General features: G+C 40.2%; 3 protein-coding genes, 2 long non-coding RNA genes and 3 other non-coding genes across 8 annotated transcripts; 2 read left to right on the top strand and 6 right to left on the bottom strand.

Annotated features, from left to right (window-relative positions):
- Positions 1 to 231: 231 nt before the first annotated feature.
- LOC102707880 (pentatricopeptide repeat-containing protein At5g15300-like) lies at positions 232 to 2,418 on the top strand. The gene has a single exon (XM_006656749.3). The coding sequence runs from the start codon at positions 284 to 286 to the stop codon at positions 1,841 to 1,843; it is 1,560 nt and encodes a 519-aa protein (XP_006656812.3). The 5' UTR covers positions 232 to 283; the 3' UTR covers positions 1,844 to 2,418.
- A 102-nt stretch (positions 2,419 to 2,520) lies between these two features.
- On the bottom strand, positions 2,521 to 3,577 carry LOC102701272 (casparian strip membrane protein 3). The gene is made up of 3 exons (XM_006655878.3): positions 3,293 to 3,577; positions 3,080 to 3,203; positions 2,521 to 2,944 (listed from the first exon to the last, which is right to left on the bottom strand). Exons 1-3 carry the CDS (start codon positions 3,505 to 3,507, stop codon positions 2,729 to 2,731), a joined length of 555 nt encoding a protein of 184 aa, XP_006655941.1. The 5' UTR covers positions 3,508 to 3,577; the 3' UTR covers positions 2,521 to 2,728.
- On the top strand, positions 3,418 to 4,145 carry LOC107304393. The gene is made up of 3 exons (XR_001550462.1): positions 3,418 to 3,508; positions 3,611 to 3,700; positions 3,833 to 4,145. It is a non-coding gene; the product is annotated as an uncharacterized LOC107304393 (long non-coding RNA).
- Positions 4,146 to 5,805: 1,660 nt separating this feature from the next.
- LOC107304513 lies at positions 5,806 to 10,407 on the bottom strand. Its single transcript, XR_001550633.2, has 2 exons — positions 10,048 to 10,407; positions 5,806 to 6,185 (listed from the first exon to the last, which is right to left on the bottom strand). It is a non-coding gene; the product is annotated as an uncharacterized LOC107304513 (long non-coding RNA).
- On the bottom strand, positions 8,283 to 8,387 carry LOC121054835. Its single transcript, XR_005812119.1, has one exon. It is a non-coding gene; the product is annotated as a small nucleolar RNA R44/J54/Z268 family (small nucleolar RNA).
- LOC121054833 lies at positions 9,033 to 9,105 on the bottom strand. Its single transcript, XR_005812117.1, has one exon. It is a non-coding gene; the product is annotated as a small nucleolar RNA Z267 (small nucleolar RNA).
- LOC121054836 lies at positions 9,173 to 9,275 on the bottom strand. The gene has a single exon (XR_005812120.1). It is a non-coding gene; the product is annotated as a small nucleolar RNA R44/J54/Z268 family (small nucleolar RNA).
- A 2,077-nt stretch (positions 10,408 to 12,484) lies between the features above and the next one.
- On the bottom strand, positions 12,485 to 24,514 carry LOC102707596 (myosin-11-like). The gene is made up of 39 exons (XM_015838775.1): positions 24,357 to 24,514; positions 23,536 to 23,664; positions 23,201 to 23,344; positions 22,956 to 23,101; positions 22,706 to 22,862; positions 22,556 to 22,614; positions 22,288 to 22,447; positions 22,041 to 22,190; positions 21,808 to 21,944; positions 21,574 to 21,720; positions 21,348 to 21,449; positions 21,206 to 21,263; positions 21,008 to 21,109; positions 20,453 to 20,490; positions 20,207 to 20,333; positions 19,792 to 19,962; positions 19,545 to 19,676; positions 19,306 to 19,415; positions 19,128 to 19,188; positions 18,522 to 18,699; positions 18,235 to 18,440; positions 18,021 to 18,140; positions 17,771 to 17,869; positions 17,385 to 17,603; positions 17,099 to 17,238; positions 16,591 to 16,702; positions 16,452 to 16,502; positions 16,269 to 16,349; positions 16,005 to 16,175; positions 15,773 to 15,928; positions 15,341 to 15,547; positions 15,073 to 15,216; positions 14,849 to 14,919; positions 14,640 to 14,739; positions 13,869 to 13,925; positions 13,515 to 13,571; positions 13,342 to 13,422; positions 13,181 to 13,263; positions 12,485 to 13,092 (listed from the first exon to the last, which is right to left on the bottom strand). Exons 1-39 carry the CDS (start codon positions 24,357 to 24,359, stop codon positions 12,969 to 12,971), a joined length of 4,590 nt encoding a protein of 1,529 aa, XP_015694261.1. The 5' UTR covers positions 24,360 to 24,514; the 3' UTR covers positions 12,485 to 12,968.
- Between the last annotated feature and the right edge of the window lie 501 nt (positions 24,515 to 25,015).

Raw genomic sequence — 25,015 nt, 5'->3', positions numbered from 1 at the left:
TGCCTCTTGTACCATACCGAAATATTAGGAGTAAATAGGTATGTGTAACACATATGGAGGAAATGAGTTGGGAGGGACAAATTAGAAAAAAAAAAGTACTACAATAGAGTTCACAGCTAAAATGATACAATAGCAAACCACGTAACCGTTTGGATGGTATTTAGAGGAAGTCCATTTAAGTAACGACGTTCCAGCGAATCCCTCCATTTACAATAGCGTGAATATGCAATTTTCTCTCAAACTAGCCATCTTGTTTCTCGTCTCCTTCAACGAAATACATGTCATGATCCGGAAGGGGTCGGCACGTCTGAGCCCGCGCGCGCTGAGGCAAATCCACGGCAACCTGGTGGTCGGAGGAGGCGTCACCGCCGCCGCGCGGCTCCAGCCTCTGCGGGAGCTCCTGCTCGCGTGTGTCGTCTCGTTCCGCGGCAGCATGGACTACGCCCGCAAGCTGTTCGACGGAATACCCCGCCCGGACCTCTTCATGCACAACGCCATGGTGCGCGGGTACGCTCACGCGGGCGCGCCCGCCGCGGCCTTCGCGGTGTACCGCCGGATGTTGGAGGCTGCCCCCCTGCGGCCCGACGGGTTCACGTTCTGCTACCTGCTGCGGGCGTGCGCCGGCTTTCCTGGTTCTTGCTTCGCCGGGTGCCAGGTCCATGGCGCGGTGGTGAAGCTGGGGTTCTTGAAGGACGCTTACGTGAGGAATGCGCTCATCAACATGCTCGCCAAGTGCGGGGATCTGAGGGCCGCCTGCGTGCTCCTTGACGAAGCCGGCGAAGAGGATGTCGTGGCGTGGTCGGCTGTCATAGCAGGGCATGCGGCGAAGGGTGACATAGATGCTGCACGGAAGATGTTTGATGAATGTCAGCACAAGGACATAGTTTGTTGGAACGTGATGTTGGGCGTGTATGCAAAGAATGGAGAGATGGAGAAGGCGAGGGAGCTGTTCGACTGTGCGCCTGAAAAGGATGTGGTTTCATGGAACACTATTATCAATGGGTACACTGTGCAAGGGATGCTGAATCATGCGTTGGAGGTGTTTGATGAGATGAGGGCAGCAGGGTGGGAGCCTGATGAAGCAACCATTGTTAGCTTGTTGTCATGCTGTGCGGACACGGGGTCGCTCGATGCGGGGAGTATGATACATCAGATGCACTTGGAATGGAGGCCATGGATAAGCATTGTTGTTGGAAATGCATTGGTGTCCATGTACGCAAAGTGTGGGGATTTGCATACTGCAATTGAAGTCTTTAACACAATGAAGGAGAGGGATGTTTGGACATGGAACTCAGTCATAGGAGGATTGACCTTCCATGGACAAGCAGAAAAATCTGTCCAATTCTTCAAGAAAATGCTTGAAGAGAGAATTTACCCAAATGAGATCTCTTTCCTATGTGTACTTGGTGCATGCAGCCATGCGGGATTAGTTGAAGATGGTCGCAAAATTTTCTATCTGATGAAAGACAAGTACGGAATCGAGCCTAATGCAAGGCACTACAGTTGCATAGCAGACATGCTTGGGCGTGCAGGCTTACTAAACGAAGCATTTACGATCGTGACTAACATGAGGTGTAAACCTAGTGCGGTCATATGGAGGACATTGCTTGGTGCCTGTAGAACCAACGGGAATATGATTCTGGGCAAGTTCGCCAGGGAGAAGCTACTAAACATGAACGAGGATGCAAGTGGAGACTATGTGCTGCTCTCTGGAATTTATGCCTCATCTGGTGAATGGTTGGGGGTGGAGACAGAGCGGAGGACAATGGATAGAAGAGGGATAAGGAAAGTTGCTGGCTATGCTCAAATTGACCGTAAATCTGCTGGTCTTTCTACACCATGATTGGTGTATGTTATACCATGGAGTTAAATATGAATAGACAGTTTTTTTTAAGATAATGGGTGATAGCATCTAGCCTTTACTTCAAAAGAAGCTACAACCACCTATTACAAAGTTTTGCAAGCAACTCCTAGGACTATTACAAAGTCTTGAAAGAACACAAGAAAAACAAACTGGATGGCACCAACAAGGAGAATATTATCTGTAGGATAAACGAACAAAGAGGTTAGGCCCTGGATAGTCGATCGATCATGTTCAAAACTGCAGAACATGGTATAACCATCAATTAACATGAACAAAGATGCAAGTGACAACTATGTGCTGACCTCTGGTATTTATGCATCATCCATTGAATGATTAGAGGTGGAGACAGAGCAGGAATCAACGTATATAAGAGGGTTAAGGAAAAAGAGAAATATCTAGCTATTCTCAGGTTGGCCATGAAACTGCTGGTTTTTCTGCAATACAATGAACTGTAGATGAAAAGTAGGCAGTGCTCCAGAATCCATATTGATTGAGAAATGAGAGGAAGTAGTATCAAGCATATTCAAGACCAGCATGGAAGCATCTAGCACTATCACTGCCACTTATCAGGTATGGATTTAGCCATGTAATGGTACTTTTTTAATTTGTTCAATTTACTGCAATCTAGTAGCAAGTGCGATCATAAAAACAACACCTTTCAATCCATGACACCACATTTATATTCATTTTCTGTAGGATTCGTATATGACGTACAGTCGTACACAATCAAGAGGATACATAAGATAGTAGAGGTGATAGCAAGAGGCAAAAAGGCACACAGATTATAACATAGGCAAGTACGTGCTAGAACCACACCATGATATGATACTTCACACTGCAGAAGCAAACAGTTGGCAATTTCGTCTATCGCCTGGCCAACGCAATAGCGGAGAGGAATATGAGCAGTACCAGGACAACCATAGCTGCAAATGAGCCAATCAGGGAGCCAGAGATGCGCTCACAGAAGGAGTCAAACTGCTGGCAAATAGCAAGCCAATTTGCTCTGGCATTTCCCTTGTGTGCTAAGTACACAATAGCTGCAGCTGCAGATGCCCCTGCGGCCACCAGAGCTAGCATTACCTTCAAAAGAGTCAACTCACAGGTAAGTCAAGCAGCTATGTAATCTACTGTTAGTGACTGTCACACTTTTATTTTGAAGGAAAGAATAAAACGAAGTGTTTAACATTGCTGGAGAAAGTGACAATATAATCTCACCGCATCAAAGAAGATCAAAATGAGCCTGCTATATTTAGCCCTGCTCCGAATGACGTGCACAATTGATAATGGGAGCGAAAGGATAAGATAGGCACAAACAATAGAGTTTGCCACAACAAAAAACCTGCCAACAGGAGATTGAAAATGTTGAATGATCAGAAGCTTAGAGAGCAATGCAATCAACTATTCAGGAGGCTTCTGCAAGCACTGTACGTGAGAGTTGGGAGGTCGCTGTATTGCGCTTTGAACCGGATGAACTGAGTGAAGAAAGGCAGCGTCTGGTTGGTGGTGCCCATGGCAATGGCGCTTGCAAGGGTGCCGATGATCGCGACGAACCGAAGTATGACATCGAGTATGGACACTCCTTTACTGATCCCCTTGCTCAGGGGTGCCTTTGAGGTCTCACCATGCTCAGCAGAACCTTCCATTGTGAGATTCTACAGCTCCTGAGCCTGTGAAACTCAATTTGCTCAACGGGTTTGAATAAAACTATTCCACATTTCTCACACATATATACATGATGATCTGCAGGAAGTGCGTGTGGATTAGGTCCGTTGATGCTTTGAGCAGGTGGCCGGACAGGATCCGTGTTGGTACGTGCTCCCAGGCGCATTTCGGCTGGTAACTACTCCGATTGCCCCCCATGTAGACCAATTGCATCTTTTCATGCAGGGTTTGTGGCCTCTTTACACCAGTGGACTACTGGACTTGCACTGGCTTGTGTCATGGTTATGTGCCTGTTGTGCTATGCAGGAAGGCTTCAACTGGACGTTCGTTAGATCGTTCCAACTCCAAAAGGGTTGGTACACACTGTTGCAAGTCATTTCATAAGATGCAGGGATATCTGCTATTCTGTCTGGAACTTGTGTTTCGTGCTGAAGCAAGCTGAATTAGTTGGTGTATTATTATTTCCTGCACCTGCCAACTCAAGGATCCATAGATGTGTCCTCTTGTTGTATGGCTACGCTCACTTCTAGCCTGTAATGCATAGCTATCCTCCCTTTTAAGCTGGGTAGCTGCACATTTGCACTAGTCTTTTATCTTCTACCAAAAGGTTCGCCCAAAGTTGCCGGATGCAATTTCATGATGGGCCTTGTTTTACTGTTGACGGTCGTGTAGTACAATAAGAAAGAGCCCAAGAAAGACGCAGCCCAAATTAAGCCATAGTATCAAGCGCGTAATAAGGAGCCTAACTAGGGATAAAAACGGTCCGAAAATTATCTCTCTTATTTTTATTTTCATTTTTTTGTCGGAAATGAAAACAAAATGGTAAGGACGAAACGTAAATGATATCGGTGTTGTCGGAATTCGGTAAACGAAAATGCAGGTAAAAAACAACGATATATACATTACATAAAAAAGGATAAGTGCATGATAGATTGATGATAGATTGATAGTACTAATTCATACTCACGTCATATTAGTTAATACCATACTAAGACAATCAACAAAAACTGAATATAAAAATTGATAATAAATTCAGTAACCAATATAATAGATGTACATCTCAAGGAGGCTCTCGTGCTGCTCCTGTCATCGCAAACGCTTGTTGTTGCGGCTAGCCTAGTGCCCGGCGGCTGCTCCAGATCAGTGAGATGCAACAGTTCATGGGCTTGCAGATGTACCTCTAGGCGATCTACAGCCTGCGTCAACTTGGTGGACCCAGCGACCCACAGCTAGGCAGAGTCGCGCGATGCTGCGGAGTAGCACAGTGCCATGACTGAATGACACGAAGGCTTCACGAGAAGTCGAGAGGAGCTGATGACTACAGTACACGCGTGGCATGCACGTGCACAACAATGGACTAATGGAGTTAGGGTTAGAAGGTTAATGGGCCGATGGGCCAGGAGTTTATTGGGCTTGCTGAATTTTTCGTGTCATTTTCACAAGTTTTCTTATCAACTTGGGCTAGCTGGCAGTTTTGTGAGATTTCGGAAATTTCTAGCCCAATATAGAATTCCAACAAAACGATTAGAAAAAATACATTATCTTTTTCATTATAGTTTTGGGACAACTTTACTGTTTATGTTTCTAAGAATTACCGTTACCGGCTAAAACAGTCGAAAACAGCGAAATTGGGAGACAGTGCGATCAGGATTTTTCCATACTAACACCAGGCCATGCCGTCGCATCCAAAAATACCAATAATAAGCTGCCGCCAATAAAAAGAGCATCTCCAAGAGTTTGCTATCTTCACTCTCCACCATTAATGTTTTTTTTTGGCAAACTGAAAAGAAAAACACCATTAATGTTTTTTTTGGCAAACTGAAAAGAAAAACACCCTTCAATTCCTCCCACGTGCGCATGGAACTCGCACAAGCCGCCTCCGTCTACTACATGCGCCACCATGGAACTTGCACAAGCCGCCTCCGCCTGCTACGTGCGCCACCGCTCCGCGTCACTCCACGGTGAGTGTGGCAACAATGTGAGGTAGGAGGCGTTGGCAACGCGAGGAGGCTGGGGCGGCAGGCGAGCAGGGGCGAATAGGCGGCGAGGTCAAACACCGATCAGCATAGATGAGACTTTCAACTTCCAGTTTAAAAATAACAAACTATGGGCCCAATTTTAGTTTTACTAACTGAAATATATCAAACCATTAGAGATTTAGTATAATTTTCTTTGTCATATTATTTCAAGACTTACCAAAACACCAGATTTAGGAAACAAATTTTGCCTAACACTTAGAATGCTCTAAGCTGCCTTTGCAAGGCACAAGAAATACAATCGGACGCATATTAATCAATTCCATTTTCCAGCCTAATTATATAGTACAAACAAGGTACGTTACCACAGCTAATGCTTGTGGAACGTAACAATTTCAAAATTGTCGCCTCTCATTTACATCATTCGTTTGACAACTCTGCATAGCTCCACACTAAAACAACTTGCCAGATTGTAACAAATTCTTGCGTACAATATGCGATTACGAGCCAACGAATAGCGTTGCTCCTTGCAGCCAGATATCCTCAACAACAAAGCACTTCTTGATCTGTATCTGTTGAAACTCCTTTTACTTCTGTGCAATGACTAGCTCGGTTGCCTGTTCTTCCACTAAAAATTGGAAGAACCCACAGCTTTCAGCTCCAATATCAATTTGGTAAATATCCTGATAAAAGGAAACGGAATGAACACGACCTGCAGTTAGGACAAACTGAAAAAAAAAACGATGGCACTTAGCAACCAAGAAACAGTGATTTAATTAACTTGCAGTTATAGGCTGATAGATCAATGACAATGAGCAACCAGCAGCCACAAAACCAAGCTTTGCAGTGACCAAATGACACGACATAAAATTGTTACATCGGGGGACATTCTGACCAGCCAAGCCCTCATATTTCTTGCATCTACATATCTGCTTCCCGGAGCCTGCTCAGCCGACTTGGTGGAAGAATCAGGATGAGCTCAGGGGGTAGTAAGTTTTCAAAAAGGACCAATTGTCAAAATTTCAGCAAGCGCAGAGCATGCCAAAAGGGCATAGTGCGACTGGTAGTAGTAATAGTAGTACGGCAACAGCAGAATGCTGATCCACCAGTGGCCAAGCAGGCTTCAACGAAGAAGCACTTTCCGATCTCCGTTCTTAGTGCAAACACTTGTAATCATCAGGCCAGCAGATCAGAATGCCCGATAAGTCACTGCCAAAGCACTCAACTCCCTCACCTCACATCATGAAACCAAAACAATTAACGTGTTCACAATAAATTATAAAGGGTTAAGTCTGATTTACCCCCCACTGTCCAAAAAGAGTGGTATTAGTACTGCATAGCACCCCCACGTGACATTTCTTTGCACATGTGGCATTGGGGGCCACTGGTCGATCCATTTCTTTATCATGTTCTTCTCCCTCAATATATTTGCATCCTACTTCTTGCAAATCACCATTAACATCCTCTCTTTCAGTCCTCATGCCTCCTCAACAATGGCACCAGGAATCGCCATTGCTGAGGCGCATGGTGGAGGCCTATCAAACTCAGTGCATGGAGCCCCATGTTGGCCGGCTTCCATGACCAAACTACAGTCGACTAACAGAAAAGTTCCAGAAAATCCCCTGTATGTTTTGATTCATCACTCTCATCATGTACACGGAACTACAAGCAATTCTGTCCAATGGACATCAGTGGGAGCGCCATTCAATGAGGTAAAATTCTCATGAAACCGTGATGTCCATTTGACAGAACAAGCAAGAGAAGGTGGTGGTGGTGGAATGCAGGGGCCCTGATGCTGCTCGGTTGCAAAACATTGAGCATTTGCATGGGTAAGTACTGTTTCTTTGTCAAGGATTGATTTGATTAGAACTAATGATGAATTTATCTGTCAAATTTCTCAAATAAGGGGATTTTGATGAGATACTGTTAACACTCATTTTCTAAGACTATAGGCACATAAATTTGTTTACAGTAGATATCAGTATAACCTATGATTGTAGCATATTATGCTTTCAATGAGTGCTCTGATTAGTATTGCAAAAATTGGAATGAAACCAAGAAAAGGATGAAAAGCTCCTCCTAGGCCATGTCCAGCTCCAATGCCGTCGCCTCCAAGCTCCACTTCAGGTCCAGCATGCTCCGCACCACCAACCAACCATGCCATTAACAGGGGTGCCATAGAAGCTTGACTCCTTGAGGTTCAAGGTACATGTTCGGGGAGAGACTAAGGAGAAAGAGATAAGGGTAGAGGAAGAAGTACAAGGGGCATGGATGTTGCTGACAGGGCACCTTCCAAGGGACATCTCAGTCAAAACCAATTGAAAAATAGCCCGAGGGGGTGATGTATCTATATTAAATAGTTGAGGGGTGCAATTTGTCTGGTTTCATAGTTGAGGAGGGTAAATAGGACTTAACCCAATTATAAATTGCATTTTGCTAGTTGATCAACTAGTAAATTAGCACATAATAGGATTAGTACTAAGGGGCATTACAGAATTGTACGCATCATCACCAAAGCTAGAAAAGTAAAATATACTGGGAGTCTGCCTTAGCCAAATTGGTAAAAAGATGTGTACTTATGTTTGTGTGGACATGTGATACAATCATGCAATTTACTCGGAGAAAATCTTACCTCTATTTAGAAAAAGAGGGAGAACTATTGTGCAGCTTAGTTGCGAAATGCTTGTGTACATATAAAACCATCTTTCCCATGTAAAGTCAAAAAAGCATCACATGAAAGGGATACAGAATCCAAGAAGCCATAAAACCAGATAGGAGTATCAGCATCAGAGATTCCCCTAGACAAGAGTCATCATGCTATGGCATCCCTGATTTGGATCTGGAATGCTGCAGACGTTTTTGTCCTGTTTCTCATCATATGCCAAATTTACTGTTTGGAATCTTGCAAGGCATGAAGGCACTAAAAAATTAAAAAAAATGAACAAAATTTAAGTAGCACAGACCTGACAGCATATTCGCCATCAAATTCAAAATGCATCATGGACAGTGAGAAGATTATGTTATCCACATTTAATTGAAAGCAACCAACTGTATTTACAGCGAAATCATGAATCTTGGGGGGGCATTATTTAATCCATCAAAGCCTTCATAACTTTGAGTCTACATATGCGTCCCCAGAGCCTGTTAGTCTGCTGGGTCGAAGAGAATGAAAGGGGAATGTTAAAATGGAACATACAATGCGAAATTGAATGAACATTTTGTGAAACGGAGGGAGTACTAGTACTACTACATAATCCACCACAGAGACCAAGTGGGCTTCTACGGAGGAACGTATTCAGATCTCCGTTCTTACAAACAGCAGTAATCATCAGGCTTGCAGATCAGGATGAACCCCCAAAGACAAGTAAACTTATAATCAATTAGTTTCTCACATGAGAAGAAAAATTGAGCTTCCAAAATAAGTTAAACATCTAATAGTAGTAGTCAATCCACGACTTCATAAGCATCTTCATTTCAATGAACTACTAGCACACAATGCAATGGCATCACCAACAATGTAATAGGAAATCTGATTGCCTCGGATTAAAATGTTTTTCATAGCTGAAAAGCTCAAAGTATATTTAATGCCATCCCAGGCACCTTTTTTTACCTGGAAAAATCACAGGATAAGAAACCCAAGGATGAAATGCAAGGGCCAAAACAGTCGCATGTTGCATCAGAGATTCCCCTAGAAGGAGTCATCATGCTATCGCGCTCCCGATTTGGATCAGGCGCGCTGCAGATACCTTGTCTTGGTTCTCATCATCTGCTGATCTGCTCGGGCTAGTAAAGAGAAAGGAAACATACCAAGCATGTCACTGACTATGGCATGCACGGGGATCGGCTATACATGTTTGTTGTTTTATCAGCTTTGCTGATAAGCAGGAGGAGATATAACAACCTAATCTCTCTATCCCTAACAGAACCGTAATAGCTATGGCCATTTACGTGATTGGTGGGCCAGAGATAAATGAGGAGAAGCCCCCAAGGACCACTAGTGTGCTATAAAAGAAAGGTGCGACTACGGGGATGCTGGTGGCAAATACCGTACTCCATCTAAAACCCTAAATTTCTCTCCTGGTCAAGAAAGCCCTGGAAGGGCTTCGTGAGGCAATCCAGGGCAGTGACGTTGTCAATCACCGACGGTATTAATGATGTAATCAATCTTATAGATGTAATTATTCTACAACATTGTGGTATCAGAACTTTCCTTAGTCATATATGGTCACATTAATTAATTCATTGTGTTGAAGCCTAAGTCTCTGATTACGTGAATCTCCTAATTAATTTTCGGCCTATTATAGTTCTTCTATTAGATCAGATTAGGGTTCATCTCATATTGTCATGCAATAGTTTATTTTTTTAGCTATTCGGCATGTCACAGGAAATAGAAACCCTAGAAATTTGTTAGAACCCTAATTCTGTCCAACAGATGAAACTTCCCAAAAACAATCAATCATTAAAACCCTAGATTGAAATTTCTGAAAGTAAATCAAATTTATTCGATCTGATTGAACACAATTTCTACCGGTCTGACGAACTTACCGTAAATGGCAGTGGTGTTCACCGCCGCGGCGCCATGCGGGCTTCGGCTTGCTTGCGCGCACGTGCGCGTCTATGCCGTCACCGAGGCGCCGGGAATCGGTCGCCACCGCCGTTGCGTCGTGCGTGCTTCCGCCTCAGCTCCTCTCGGCCGCGCCGGCTCCGCCGTGTGCGGCGCTGCCGCCACCGACCGGGGCCACCGCGTCGGACGGGAAGAAGGCGCCGGCTTGAGCGCAGACTCCGGGCGCGCTCCCCCAGCCGGTGGGTCTACGGGTCACGCCTCTGGCGCGCGCCCTCCCCACCAGACCGCCGCCCCGTCGGCGGGAGAGAGATCAGGGGAGGAGGGAGAGATAAATCCCGAAAATTTCTGGCTAGGGTTAGGGTTTGGTAGCCGCCGGGTGATTTCATCCTCGCCGCATCAATCCCAGCCGTCCGATCGGATCGGACGGGCACAATCGATCATGCCTATGTTTCTCGGCCGTGGCTTACCTCGTGGGCCGTCTAGGTTGCTCCTAGACAGGCGGCCTGCTCCTATGGGCCGTGGCTTGTCCTGGGCCGGCTCGGCCGCCTACCGCAGGCGCGCGCACTAACGGGGCCGTCTCGGCAGTAAATGGGCCGAATCATTTTTTTTAATGAAATTATACTGTTTTAATTACCTTTACATTACAGAAATTAGTTATATTCCTTCTTGGCCATTTAAATTTGCTAAAATTAATAAAATTACATTTAATCACTCTAAAAAGTCAAATGGAACCAATGGAAAGTTTGCTAGAAAGAATTCATGATATGAAATTATTTATTGACCAATGCTATTTATGATTTCATGTTAATTTATATTAAATTATTTTTTCTTGATTATTTCTGCCCAACAATGATATAACTAGGGATTTATTGTATTATTTTATAAGTCTTATTTTCCCAATGGTGACTAGATTTAGAGAAGAATATTTTATATGTTATTATTTGATCAATGTTTTCTATTTAAAATTGTTATTCCATAGCTTTGGCCCAGTTCAAAAGTATCCATCCACTTGATGGAGCTAATTAGGCTAAATTGAAAACAACATGCTCCTTGTAACGACCCTTTTTTTTATTTATTTGATTGCCATGTTGTGGTTTAGATTTTTCACGTTAGAAGACCGACTCGTATGCATATCATCACAATAGAAAAGCACCATATGACAAGTAAATCATTTACTTTATTCACATATGCATATTTTATTTTTCTTACATATTTAAAGTATACATCATAATCTATGACTATGAAAGGTAGAGTAGCTAATTAAAAATGGTGTGTTTTTTGTCTATACCAAAGTACTTTAGGAGGGTTATAGAATTTACCTTTTAGACATCATAGAAATCTTGTGAGTTATTCATACCATATATTTTGCAACCAGGCCATATTGGGACATAAAATTAGTAGCATGAGTCCTTAAACTAAAGTTACCTCCTGATTTTCAAAATATATGGGGCTGGAATGGAAAGGTATCAAATATCTCCATTTTACCAAAATTTCCATTTTCAAGAAATTAGAAAAGGTGTGCAAGAGTGCAAGATGTCATGTGTGTCTGACATGATGAAAGTCACATAAATATGGTAGGTGTAACATTAGTATTGGTAGGCGGAGCATGTCAGAGGTTCCATAAGACCCTTCAAAAAAAACCTCTTTATTGGGACCCGGACCGGAAGCTACCTTCCTTAGGGGTTATGGTGGTCTGACCCCTCCCTCTTGAGGGTGGCCTGTCCTATTCTTCGGCTAGCACAACCCACCCTTTGGTAAGGGTGGGTTGACCCCTCAAAAGGGTGGATGAGACTAGATCCTTCTACGTCACGAGCCATTTGTGTGGTGACCCTAGTTCCCATAAAACTGACATAACTTCTACCATGTTCATAAGTAACTTTATAAGCTCATAAATACCACTTTAGGGGATATCAACCTATAATGGTAGCATAACACCCATACATTGTTACAAAATTAAAAAAATCACATGGCATATTACAACAAAGAAATATTTTTGAAGTTTAGAATTTTAGTCTAGAAAACTTCAAGCAAACTTGATTAACTTGTCATTATTGCTTATTTGTTCCCAAAAAGAGAAAACATTGGTCTCTCATGTTAGAATTTTAAAGAGTTGTGATAAGACAGTGACAGATAAACTGTTCATGCTCATGGTTACTCCTCCTCAAATGGAATATAGATTCTCCCATGTAGGATCACTAGTAATCCAAGCTTTGGCATCTTACCCCTGCATAGAACCACCACCGTGGTACTTACATTTTTTTGACCATTTTGGAATTAGCAAGATATGTCATATATTTGTGGTAACTTGAATGGTAATGTAATGCAATTCGGATTGTAGAAAAAGGATAATGTCCTTATTCCATTTTATTTGTTCACATTCTAGAATTACTTCAACATATCAAGACAAACCAAGCATAAACTCATACAACAAAGAATCATCAACTGCAATTCAATGTAGTAATATATTGGTATACACATGATAAGTACAAAGTGGGTAACCAATGACCGAAAGAGGAAAAGAAATATCCTATTGCACATCACTTGCAGACCTCAAAAATACTCTACAATTACCTAAGGAGCGAATGAATCTTCGCTGATTCTGCTAAATTTTTCTAAACTAGTTTGATATGAACTAGTGTCTAACCATTCTGAACTTTAGAAGAACAGATAAAAATAAAGATGAAGATTTAAAAAAACAAAGCATAGAAGCTGATTCTAGGTATGCTTGCATCTCTGCTTCTTTTACATCGACCTGTATCAAGATATTGCAAACGAGGAATCTCCGTATCTCGCTCATTGGGAAATGGAAACTAGTAACACCTCACACTTTGCATAAGCTGCACATTTCTGGCTAAGGAAATGCATTTCATGGGCCAAGTCTTGCATTGTGTACGCCAGCTATTTATTCAGGGGGAGGCAACAAAAATACAAAGCCTGAGTTCTCCCGAATGAGTGGAGGTGGTTCGATATCAGAAATGTCAATCTGCTCCATTGATTTGGATATGTCATCGACAGAGAACGGTATACTGCATTAAGTTCAAACTAGTTAGAACAATATGCCTTTTTGGATTAGTTAGCATACTATGAACAATTGAAAGGATCATAAATAGTAACCTTGAGTCATCGTCCAGAAGAAATGAATTGCTCACAGGATTGTTAGAGTCTTCAGTCATTAATACTCTCATGTTTGATATAACCTAATATGACAAACCATATGCAGTCAGATCTTATCAAGTGGAATCAAATGGGATAATGTGATGTCATGTGAAGCATACCTCTGGGGACACACTATGTGTTCCATACTTGTCATCCCAGTACATAGTACTGATCCTGTATAGTTGTTGTATACTAAGTACCTAAGCATAATGATATATGGTTGTGAATTAATTCCAAAATCTAACTTTCCGAATGAAGGAATTAATGAATCGCTTGGTTATATTTCACTTACTGGACAAAGGTCGTGACTTATTTCATCCAATGTTTTCTTTGGCTTTTGATGAATCACCTGATAGAGAAGATAGATGTGAGAGACCAGTACACTTGATTTGGCAATTTGCAGTACAACAATCTACTTATCTATACTTCTTTATATAAGTTCTCATATCCCAAATGTTAAAGATCTAACTTTATGTCCTCAAAGTCAAAACCTTAATTTCAAGGAAAACAATAGGATGTTCAGAAATCATGTATCAATCATAGTCTTGTATTTGATCATAAAATATATTTTAGCAAAAATAACCTAAATATTGGTGTAAGAAGAAAAAAGCCGTACACAACACATGTTTTAGGAGAAAATAGTTACCAGGAAACCAATAGCTTGTCTAATATGTTTTAGTTCATCCCAGGCTGAACCTGCATACTGCAAATAGGAAAGAACTAGATAAGAAATCAATATTTATACTCGCAACCAGCCATGATGTTTTGTTTCAGTAACATAGAATGTGTTTCAACTAAAACATATACTCCATCTATTACAAAATGTAAGCTTCCGATGATTCTAGAGTCAATCAGGTGTTTGGAAAGGGAAACCAATCAAATCAAAATTGAAAAGTTGACCACTGAAGTGACTTAAAATGTATCTTGATCTCACGTTAGTATTTACTAAAAAACCTAAAAATGCTTATATTTTGGAACAAAGGCATTACATATTAGAACATGCTTTTGAGTAAAGAACAATGCAAACACAAATGTCGGCTCAACATTTTGAAGGGCTAGAAACAAGATAATGATATGAAAGGAAGCGCTTATTTCGATCACATGAGTAGTAGCTTCTAATCTAGAGATGCTAATCTGGTTTCGACAGCCTCCTATCGATGTCAATATGTAATTGTAATTTGTAACATTTTTCTTCCAAATCTTAATAAAATTGGCTGGCCTTGAATTTGACCAACCCAGCTAAATGAGCACAGCCAAATGGACAACAGATTGTGATGCAAGAGCCTAATTTCATATTAGAGTTCTACGTAAGATACTCCAAGCAAAAACTGGTTACTTATAAATACTTTCTTTGGTTTCAGAGAGGTATATTAAATATTTAAATCTAGAAGACAGTCACGATAATAACTATACTCACCTCATCGGTAGCTCGATAACACCAATGCTCGAGTTCAGCTAATCCCGCTTTTACATACTCACCATTACTGAATGAACAACACTCCCTTCTCAATAGCAGACTGCAGATATGGCAATCAAATGGAGCTTGGTCAAGCATTTCTACTGTTTCACAGGCCAGGACCCCAGGATCAAATATCTGCATTTCAACTTGCTATAAATAAAATTTACCTGTTGAAAAGTTGTACGTTGATGAATGAGAATATTTGGGTGAATACCTTTCGTACCAAAAATGGAGGAACCTGCAGCAATTATACATGAGCAGGGTGTGTTAATTGTAGTTTTAATCGCATTGAACAAGCATGCATATTCATATGGCTGGTGTTTGCATAACTATTGAATATACTGTAATGATTTAGAAAAAACTATGTTTCAACAATTAACGTTTTACTAACATTATTCAATTTCAGCATGTTCAAGAAATTTCCAAGGCTCTTTACAATCCCTTGCCAGTGAGCAATCAGAGCTTGTTGTGCAGCTGTATTTGTGTTTGAACGTGAAGATCCTTTCATTAAGCTTGCTCTTGATGTTCTTGGGGCCTATAGTATTTGTATCAGTGGGGAGTATTGCAAATAGACATCAATTAGAGAATATCATGTATTCACCATTCCACGGATAGAAGTAAATCCAGTAAATTAATATCATTCTCTAGAAACCACATACCTGAATGCACAAACCAAGCAAAGGAGAGATCTCTTTCTTCAAATTATCCCGGATCATTCCGTAGATCTTTTCCACATATGCTGTAAGTTGCTGCTTGAACAATAAAGCAGGGTACTTGGCTTCGACTTGTCTTAGTGTCTCTACTCCACTAACCATGCTTCCATTTATTAGAGAAAGATTTACACCTTGCGGGGTTCCTCTAAAGCTCTGGAAATAAAATAGTTATTATTACAGTAATTATTACTACCTCCATTTCATATTGTAAGTCTTTATAGCCTTGCCTAAATTCATTTATGAATGAATGTATATAATTTATATATGCGTCTAGATTCATTAGCATCCATATGAATCTAGGCAATGCTAGAAAGACTTACATTGTATAACGGAGGGAGTATAAAGCTTCTGTTACAGAAGATTTAAAACACTGAGTACCTGGGTCATCCTTCCAAAAAGAGTAGCAGATGATGATCTCCGTCGTTGTGGGGCCATCCCTGTTGATCCACTTGCCTTCAGCGTCCTTTGAAGCAACAGCAGAAGTGTTGAAGCATTTGAGAGCCAATATGCTAAGACTTCGTTGTTGTCCTGTGTCTACATAAAACACAGAAAACGATGAGTCAGCATCATTCTGGATAATGATAACAGAGTTGTAGAATAAGGTTATAACCTCAATAGCATGGCCAATGGTCTGAATAATGCGATCAAAAACACTTGTCCTCTCTACTTCAAATGATCTCCAGTGGAGAAGGCACTTGTATATGATGCAAGCAGCGACTGGTCTATTTACAGCAAACCCCAAATGCTGAGCAATGCACCTAATTAATAGATCTTGGTTTTCCTGCAGAGATTGATATGTTAATGGCACAGAGTGACATGGATACGAAGGACCTATTTAAATAATCCAAGAATAAGAGAAAAACTAAGGACACACCTGCTGCTTTTCATTAAGAGATTTCTGTGGCTTATCATCAATGTCAAATTCCTTTTTAGGAGAGGCCACATTATTAGACTCCTGAAACAATTAAGATTTTTTTAAAAAAGCATTACTTTTATGAACTTTCTAATAGCTTGATTATATAACTGCTGACCAAATATATAGTGTTTGTCTACTCACTGGAGCTGTTTTCGAATCGCCGGTTGATACATTACCACTTTCCGTGTTCCTCTAGAAAACAAATAAGCAGTATAAACAATTGAAGTATCATCAAGAGGGAACAAAATATCTAAAAACAGAATTATACTCATTTTCTCACCTGTAATATGGACTTGGAACGACCTGACAAAATTTTACTTGGAGCCATTGACACAGCTTGCTGACGGAGGACTTTATTCTCAGATTCTACATTAGAGAGTTTCTCCTCTAACCTACATGAGAACATGCAGTCATGAGCAATGAGATGAAAATTTTATGAGGGACAAACATACAGTACATTTCATATGAATACTATACTTCCAAAGTCTGCTATGAGAGAGGTACAGGAATGTAAGCCTTTATGTTTGTGTTTACTATAAGACCTAATGAAAAACCCAAAAAATCCTTAAATAAGTTAAGCCTGCCACAGGTAAAGCGAATTTATTAGAATGGCTTCTACATAGTACCAGTCTCCAAAAACTGCAGCTGTAGGGAAATCTGGGTGTGTTAGCAAAAAGCAACATGTGAATGTACTTAGGCCTAAAGGGCAATGTATGGAGTACAAGTGCACAAGGACACAAACCCATTAACAATAGGAGAAGACAATTATTAACAGTGAAAGGCTTCACCTTCTGAGGTATTCCTGGAATTGACGCATTTTTACTTCAGTTTCTTCAAGTTTCTTTTGTTTTTCTTCATTTGCTTGTTCTTCTTCAGAGCGTTTTCTTTCTATATCATCCGCTCTTTGTTTTTCTGATTGTAGTGAGGTCTACATCGAAATAAAGTTGTATATCACACGTTTGAGTGGAAATGTTTAATCATGTAGGTATACAACTGCTAAGATCATGTGATGATATCTAGTAATATAAAATCACCAGGTGAGTAAAACATTAAGTACAACAATTTCTTAGATACCTTAAGTTCTTCCACCTCTGCTGTCAAGGAATCAACTTTTTCAGTGTCCTGGACTAGAACCTCGGTTTGCTGCACTACAGGAGGTGCTTCCTCAATAGCTCTAGCAACTTCTCTTTCCTTGACAAGCATTGCACTTGTACCATCCAATTTGGCCTGCAGGGCTTCCATAGAGCTCTGCAGTTTTGATATCTCCTGGGCTTTTGCTTCTTCCAAATCTGTCTGTATGCATGTGAAATGATTTGTGTGAAACTATTCAAATAATAGGTAGTATGCAAATATCTAAATGCATATATGAAAACTACAGAAGATGAAACTATGATTTAATACATTTTATTCTTTAGAAGTATCTATGGAGTCGAAAATATGTACATAATAGAACACTGTACCCTCATTCTCTTCTCTAACTGCACACGCCATGTAAGTTCTTCCACTTTCTTTTCAAGTTTATCCTTTGCTTCCTTCAGTGCACCTGTTTCTCTAGCTTCCTGCAGAGAAGATAAATTGCAGTGCATTTAGTGAGAAGAATATTTCTCTATTATTTATATAAGAATGATACATAATCCAAATCCATCATAGGAGAAAAGGCCATTGTACTACTATAGGTTAGTAGTGGAATGACTGGGATAATGAGAATACCATTTTAAGTTTTCTGAGTTCCTTCCTTGCAATCTTTCCTCTCCATCTACATTGTGCAACAATGGCTGCACATTTTAACTTCTTATGGTACACATGAGCTGTATGGCACCTATAACGGGCCTGTAACAGAAAGCATAGGAATGAGCTGTCTTATTTAGAAACATTGTGCATTACTTAATCATTTTATTAGTGATTACTAGCAATTGAAAACCACCTGAATTTTAACTGCTGCCTTAGATCGCTTCTTATATCTGAATGTATTTCTTGCTGCCATCGCTCTCAATGCCGTTTGCACTACAAGAACTGAAGCATTTAGGTGTTTATAGGACCTCCTAGCCTGATGCCTACGTTGGCTTTTCTGAATTTTGATGGCAGCCGCTTCCCTTCGCATTTGATCATAGAGTTTACAAGCCAATCTTCCTGCAACACAAAGCATCATACAGGTAATTTTAGCAAAACAAAATAGAACATATCTACAGTAAAGCACAAGCAAAAACTGACCTCTCCATATTGCCTGAACACATACAGATGCCTTCCTCAAAGAAATAAACTTCTTCCGCATGATATGTGTCCGTATTTTCCCTTGAATTGTTTTTGCCGCAGCACCGAGTACTTCAGTTCTCCTAGCGTCTAACTCGGCCATCTGGCCAGCTCTTAGAAAAACTTTTGTTTTACCTATCTGAGAAATATGAATCAGACTTAGTAGATCTAAAATAGCTCAAAGACCTAATGCAGCACAGTTATCATGATCTTGCATTTATATCTCTTTTCGCTCATAATTCGCACTGGCATGCCATTAAACAAGTACTACCACCATTTCACAATGGTGGATTTTCTAGTATTGTCTAGATTCATATGAATGCTAATGAATCTATATATGTATACAAACAATATACATTATACATTGATCAATAGATGAATCTAGGCATAGCCAAAAAGTCTTACAATACGAAACGGAGGGATAAATCAATTTCGTGAACTATCTCTCTGACAGACTTTTGTTAGCCCAACCTAGTAACTGGGTGCAAGATCACAAATTTCAAAGACAGAGCCTTGAATACCAAATTACCAACACAAGGCCGATGGAGCAGAATTTGTGTTGATTACCTGAAATCCCACAAGACCCTTCTTTTCAAGAATCCTCTTGCATGCAACCTTTTCATCACAACTAGTGAAACATGATGAAAAGGTCAGTGTCATATCACTTTCATAGCATCAACGAACTTAGTTCAGTCTCAGATAATACACTACAAATATGGAGTCTGAAGAGCTTCAATGAACTTACTTTCCTTCAAGGGCCTCTTGAGCAAGTATTCCAAACCGATGCAAAAACTCATAAAATGTGCGACGTGTAGGATAACCTGCACAGCTGATCCTGATTGCCTCAAGTACACCCTAATGAGACATATCATGCAAATTAGTGGAACAGCTTTGTCGTGTAGATGTACTCCAACATAGCCACCATGTGGTTTGGAGATTTGAAGTACACATTGACATAATAAATCATAGTTTAGAAGCACTTACACCACAGCGCAACTGTTGCATGACATTGACATTCTCAAAAATTGCCGGTTTTAGCACATTATTTGGCTTGACACATCTGATATAATGAGGTTCTGTAGAGTTTAGTGTTTCCATAAGAGCTTGAAGTTGTTGCTGCCATGTGAAAACCACAGGTTGGCAATTAGTGATACGTAATAGCAAACTGGCTAAAAACTGGAAAATGATAGGCCAAAAAGGAATGGCAGAACAGATGTAAAGATGGGAAAACCTTGAAGCGAGCACCAATTGAAGAGAACTTGGAGGATTTGGATGTTTCCTCTGGTAGAGGAGGAAATAATCCTGAGATAAACGAGCATTTAGAAGCGCTTAGTAACTCCTGGTGCTCTGCCACAACATAGTCTTTGTTTTTGTCAAGGAATTGGTCAGATTGATACAACACCTGAATAACGGAAGCATAAATACCGGTTAAAACTAGAACTGGCACTATGGAAATTGAGTTTGATGATAAAATCTAGAGCAATTTTACTATCCATCAAGAGATACCACTGTTTTCTATGTAAAATTTAGTTGATGCTAGAAGGTACCAAATTTTACATAGAAAGCATCAACCAAATTTTACATAGAAAAGAGTGATACCTCATAATACTTTCCTCAAGGATGAGAAAAAAACTCTAAAATCTAACCTCTCCAGCGTAGTGACAGATTGTAAAATCTGTGCGAGATAGCTTTGGTTTGACAAACCGTTTGTGCTTTTGAAAAGTCTGGTACAGCTTCTGGGAAAAGGTCTCATGTGTTGACTTGGGAAACATACTATATGCAAAACAATCATAGAAAACATGGTCATTTTCTATAGCATTTATTTGAAACAAAACCAATTAGACAGCAAAAACAACCCCCACCCCCCCACCCCCCCAAAATGTTAAGCTTACCATGCCTCATCTAGAAGTGCAATAACACCACCAGGTTTCTGTAAATGGGCAATTAAAACAAACTCACCATCATTTATTGACAAATTCAGCAAATACTTGGAAAATAAGCAAGTGAGAATACATCACAGAATGATTGGATATACAACTTAGTTCTAAAACAAAATAATTGTAGATTCTTCTAAAATCATGGGCTTCTTTGGTAATTGTGATCTTCTCAAGTAAGAATAAATAGAAACTGAATTGTTCACCTTGTATTCAATTTATACGCTCAGCATTTTGAGATGTTCAGTATGAATGAACTTTAGATGGGATTAAACTCTCAGAATTAATGTGATCTTCTCAAGTAAGAATAAATGGAAACAAAATGTTTCACCTTGTATTCAATTTATATGTTTACCATTTTGAGATGTTCAATATGAATGAACTTTAGATGGAATTAGACAAATCAAATCTAGATATCCTTCGTGTGGAGTGGTTGATTTCATACTATGTCAGGAAGCAATTAATTAGGGGAACACATAAATTTTACATTCTGAATATACTACTGGTGCATACCTTCTCAATAAGGTCAAGAACATCCTGATTATCGACAAACTCAATATAGCTCCAATCAATTTGTTCTTTGGTATACTCCTCTTGTTCCATCTTGAAAACATGCTGGAAAATAACACATAGGCTCCTTTCATTTAAATATATGCTATTCTGAGAAAGAGAGTTTCATGTAAGCAAACCATTCCATTTGAACAAGTGTACCTGATTGAAATGTTGTTGCAATTTTTCATTTGTATAGTTAATACAGAATTGTTCGAAACTGCAAAAACAAAGTATGATTTATTAGTTTGCAGAAAAATACTTGGTAAGTTTCAATACAACAACAAACTACAGTTAAGGATACCTGTTTAACTTGAAGCTCTCAAAACCATAGATGTCCAGGACACCAATAAGAGATTTAGAGTTAGCATCTTGTCCAATGGAGCTATTTATTTTGTCAACAAGCCTGAAAAATAATGGTAGGGTTGGAAATATGTCTTCAGGGTTCTTTTGTATATTTCATTAGTCCTAGCTTCCTAGGGCTTGCTATGGAGTATATCTATTAAAGTACAAAAGAGTAATTATATTACCAGTCAAACAAGCGGGAATATATTGTCTTTGCCAGACCATCCCTGCTGACAGTTGCATTGTAAGGGTCGAGACTCCTTTTTATAACCTCCTCTGGTGTTACCATGACACGCTTACAAAGAGCATCTCCCAGGGCTCCAGGATCACACCTGACATGGAATGCATTTCAACAAATGTTAAAGCATGCACATCGAAATGTCATCAAATATATATGACAGAAAAAATGCAGTAGTTACATAAGAAGCTCTGCAGTTGTGTCCAGATGGAACTTAGATTTGTCATCTTTCAAAACAGAGGAATCAACTTCTTTGCCCTTGGCAAATTCAATGTTACCAATATGAAGGATAGCAGCAACAACCCTGAAAATAGCATCCTGAAAACAAATTAAATTGCAGAGAAGTGAGGAAAACAAATTCAGTTTATTTAGCCATTGATCAAATCAAAGAGCACATGGAGATAATTGAGCTACCTGTTCCTGAGTACTGATGCCAACAATATCCATTGCTCTTCTAGTAGCCAAGTATTCATGAGCGTCACTAACCCCAACCAACTCGTAGCAATTTGATTGATTAAGATAATGAAAAGTCTTAGGATTTCCTAATTTGTACTTTTCAACCTCCTGAAATTGTCATAGGAGATTGTTTGTGTTATTGATTAGCACAATAACACCAGAGATCCGAGGATGAGAAGTATTCAAAGAGAATAGACATCATTACCTCCTGTGGTGCAGAACAGAGGAGATAAAAGCAGTGGTAGTTGCGTTCAGGATCAGAAATTTGGCATACCCGTGACCTTTCTAGCAAGTAAGTTCTAACAGCAGCACCTGAGATCCTCCCTTGCTTATCAAACTGAATCTCAACAAACTTACCAAATCGACTGCAGAAATTATGGGGAAAATGATATTGGGACATGTATATACCTCCAAAATTTGAAGAAATGCAAGTAATATTTATAATTGAGATAGTTGTATTATATCTCCCCTACCTAGAATTGTTGTTTCTGACAGTTTTGGCATTGCCAAAAGCTTCAAGAACTGGATTTGACTGCAGAGATAAGAATACACCAAAAGTTCAATTGGAGTATACCAACCTAATAATACAATGGCCTTCCAAGGCTAAGCATTCTATTTCTTACTTCTAGAACTTGTTGCTCTACTGTTCTTCCTTCGGTAGCAGCTCGGCCACCCAAATAGGCAAGATATCTCATAAGCATTTTTGTTGTTTCTGTTTTACCCGCACCACTCTCACCGCTTACAAGAATAGAGTTGCTTCTCCCTTCATTAATCATTGCTCTGTATCGAGTAAAGGACAGAAGTGAGACCCTGGCCCATGTTTTATAGAAAGTTAGAAACACTGAATCAATTACCACCTGACTTATTTTTTACCTGTATGCAACATCTGCCACAGCAAAAACGTGTGGACTTAACTCTCCAAATGGTGCTCCCTTGTACTGTTGCATCATATGTGGATCATACAGATGTGGCAATCTTTGGAAAGGATTGACAGCAATGAGAATGTTTCCCGTGTATGTCTGTCAGAATGTTAAGATATAGGTCATATAGTATAACTGAAATAATGGCATGTCTACAGTAAATGATCATGTAGAAAACGGCACTGAAGAATGACATACATATATTTCATTAAGTTCATATCTTGTTGCCAAATTCTGCAAAACTCCTGGTTCATGGAGATAGGACAACTTTGTCATATCATCAACTCCACCTGCAGCTGCTTCCATATCTTTGGGATAGAGTTTCGACAAATTCGCGGTGATCTAAAAATTTGAGCACAACCATAAGTAGCAGTACATCAAAACTGAAGGTCCAAAAGCAAAGCTACCAGACTAATGTTAGGGCTTTTTTGGATCACAGGAATTTTACAAGAATTTCAGAGAAAACAGTTTAATTCCTCCAAAATTCTTATAAAATTCCTCCAAACCGAAGAGGGCCTTAGTCAGAATACTACCTTCTTTCCATTGGTTGCTTGGATCTCAGCCTCTTCGCCCTTGATTTTAACAACTTCTCCATCGACCCAGGCAATTTCAGGGTCTTCAGCCCAAACATGAGAACCTACTATAATATTAACTTTCGTCCCCTACAATAGAAATTTGGATATCTCAAATCATCAATGACTCCAGCCATCACCAGTTCGAAAGTTTATCAAACAACGGGGTTTCACTTAGGGGAAACTGTTTTAAGCACACGGGTGGATATTCACCCGTGTGTTTGCATGTCATCTAAATAGTCATAAAAAATATAAATTTTTTTGATAAGATAGATTAATGTGAGTTATATCACTCCACAAACATGCAAGTTTAATTCAACTTCTACTAGTTGTAACAAAAAAACAAAAATAAACTAAAAACTAGTATACACACCTTCATAATTATTTTTGTTACCACATGTAGAAGTTGAATTTAAAGTTGCATGTTTGTGAAGTGATATAACTTATATTAATCTATCTTATCAAATTTTGTCATATTTGTTGATGACTATTTAGATAACATGCAAGCAACGGGTGGACATCCGCCCGTGTGCTAAAAAATTGCGTCCTTTGACCTAGTTTGAAAGATAGTAATCCTCTATGAATGATCTTTTTAATTAAAAAACTCTCTAAAAATATTTGCGCCGGGAAAAACATGAACTAACTTTCATGTTAAAGAATTCTACAAGCGAGAAGCATACGAGGGAAAGCATGTCAATGAGACAATGGTCAAACGAGACGAGCAACACATTGTCATCACCGAGCGCATCGCTCAAGTTAACGCGAACGGGAGGCGACATTACCATTTCGCCGGTGCTCGGAGGATGATCAGTAGCCGGAAGCAGACGAGCTCATATCTCTTCCCCGGCCGGCCGGCGCTCACGGTCGCGCTCCCTCCCGTGGTCGATCGTCGGACCGTAGTACCCCTTCGTCGTCGCCGGCCGTCTCGTGGGAATGTGGTGGTGGGTGCAAAAGCTGGGGAGTGGAGAGGGAGGAGCGGATGTGTAGAAGGCAGTGGAGGGCGGAGAGAGGGTGAGAGTACGTGGAGCGGCCATGGCTGGCCTTCCGCTCGATCTCTGCGGGGCGCCATGGAATCCGCCCCCGCTTCGCTCGCTCCCTCCTCTCAATTCCATCTCCCACGACACGCGCCCCTCGCTATAGTTGGCCGGAAGGCCTGAGACCCCACGGCTCGGCCCCACCTATGTCTTCTAATATCAAATTAAGTTTGAGAATGGATAATTATCTTTAAAACTAGTAATGTGCTGCTGACACTACGGTGTCATAATATATTCGATAATATATTATAAAAGAGTAGTGTTTAAGGTATTATTTTTAAATACAAAGTGCTCAATTATGAAATATAATTTAGCATGAGTGATTATTAGCAAGAGTAACACGAATAACTCCCTACGTGTGGTCATGGAAAATATAGCTATAGTATTATTTGCTACTAAATAATATA

The sequence above is a fragment of the Oryza brachyantha genome, chromosome 6, assembly GCF_000231095.2.
Source record: "Oryza brachyantha chromosome 6, ObraRS2, whole genome shotgun sequence".
Lineage (NCBI taxonomy): Eukaryota > Viridiplantae > Streptophyta > Magnoliopsida > Poales > Poaceae > Oryza > Oryza brachyantha.
Note: the sequence above shows the minus strand (reverse complement) of the source record. Positions and strands in the feature narration are given on the sequence as shown.

Bases quoted from the DNA above. Each gene is read 5' to 3' on its own strand.
- LOC102707880 (XM_006656749.3), top strand. From the start codon at position 284: ATGATCCGGAAGGGGTCGGCACGTCTGAGCCCGCGCGCGCTGAGGCAA.
- LOC102701272 (XM_006655878.3), bottom strand. From the start codon at position 3,507: ATGGAAGGTTCTGCTGAGCATGGTGAGACCTCAAAGGCACCCCTGAGC. The intron at 3,204-3,292 runs GTACAGTGCTTG...TCCTGTTGGCAG, and splicing joins AGCGACCTCCCAACTCTCAC to GTTTTTTGTTGTGGCAAACT. The intron at 2,945-3,079 runs GTGAGATTATAT...ACTCTTTTGAAG, and splicing joins TTTTGATCTTCTTTGATGCG to GTAATGCTAGCTCTGGTGGC.
- LOC102707596 (XM_015838775.1), bottom strand. The intron at 18,700-19,127 runs GTAATCAACACA...CATATTTCTCAG, and splicing joins AGGGTCTTGTGGGATTTCAG to ATAGGTAAAACAAAAGTTTT. The intron at 14,740-14,848 runs GTAAATTTTATT...CCATATCTGCAG, and splicing joins AACGTACAACTTTTCAACAG to TCTGCTATTGAGAAGGGAGT.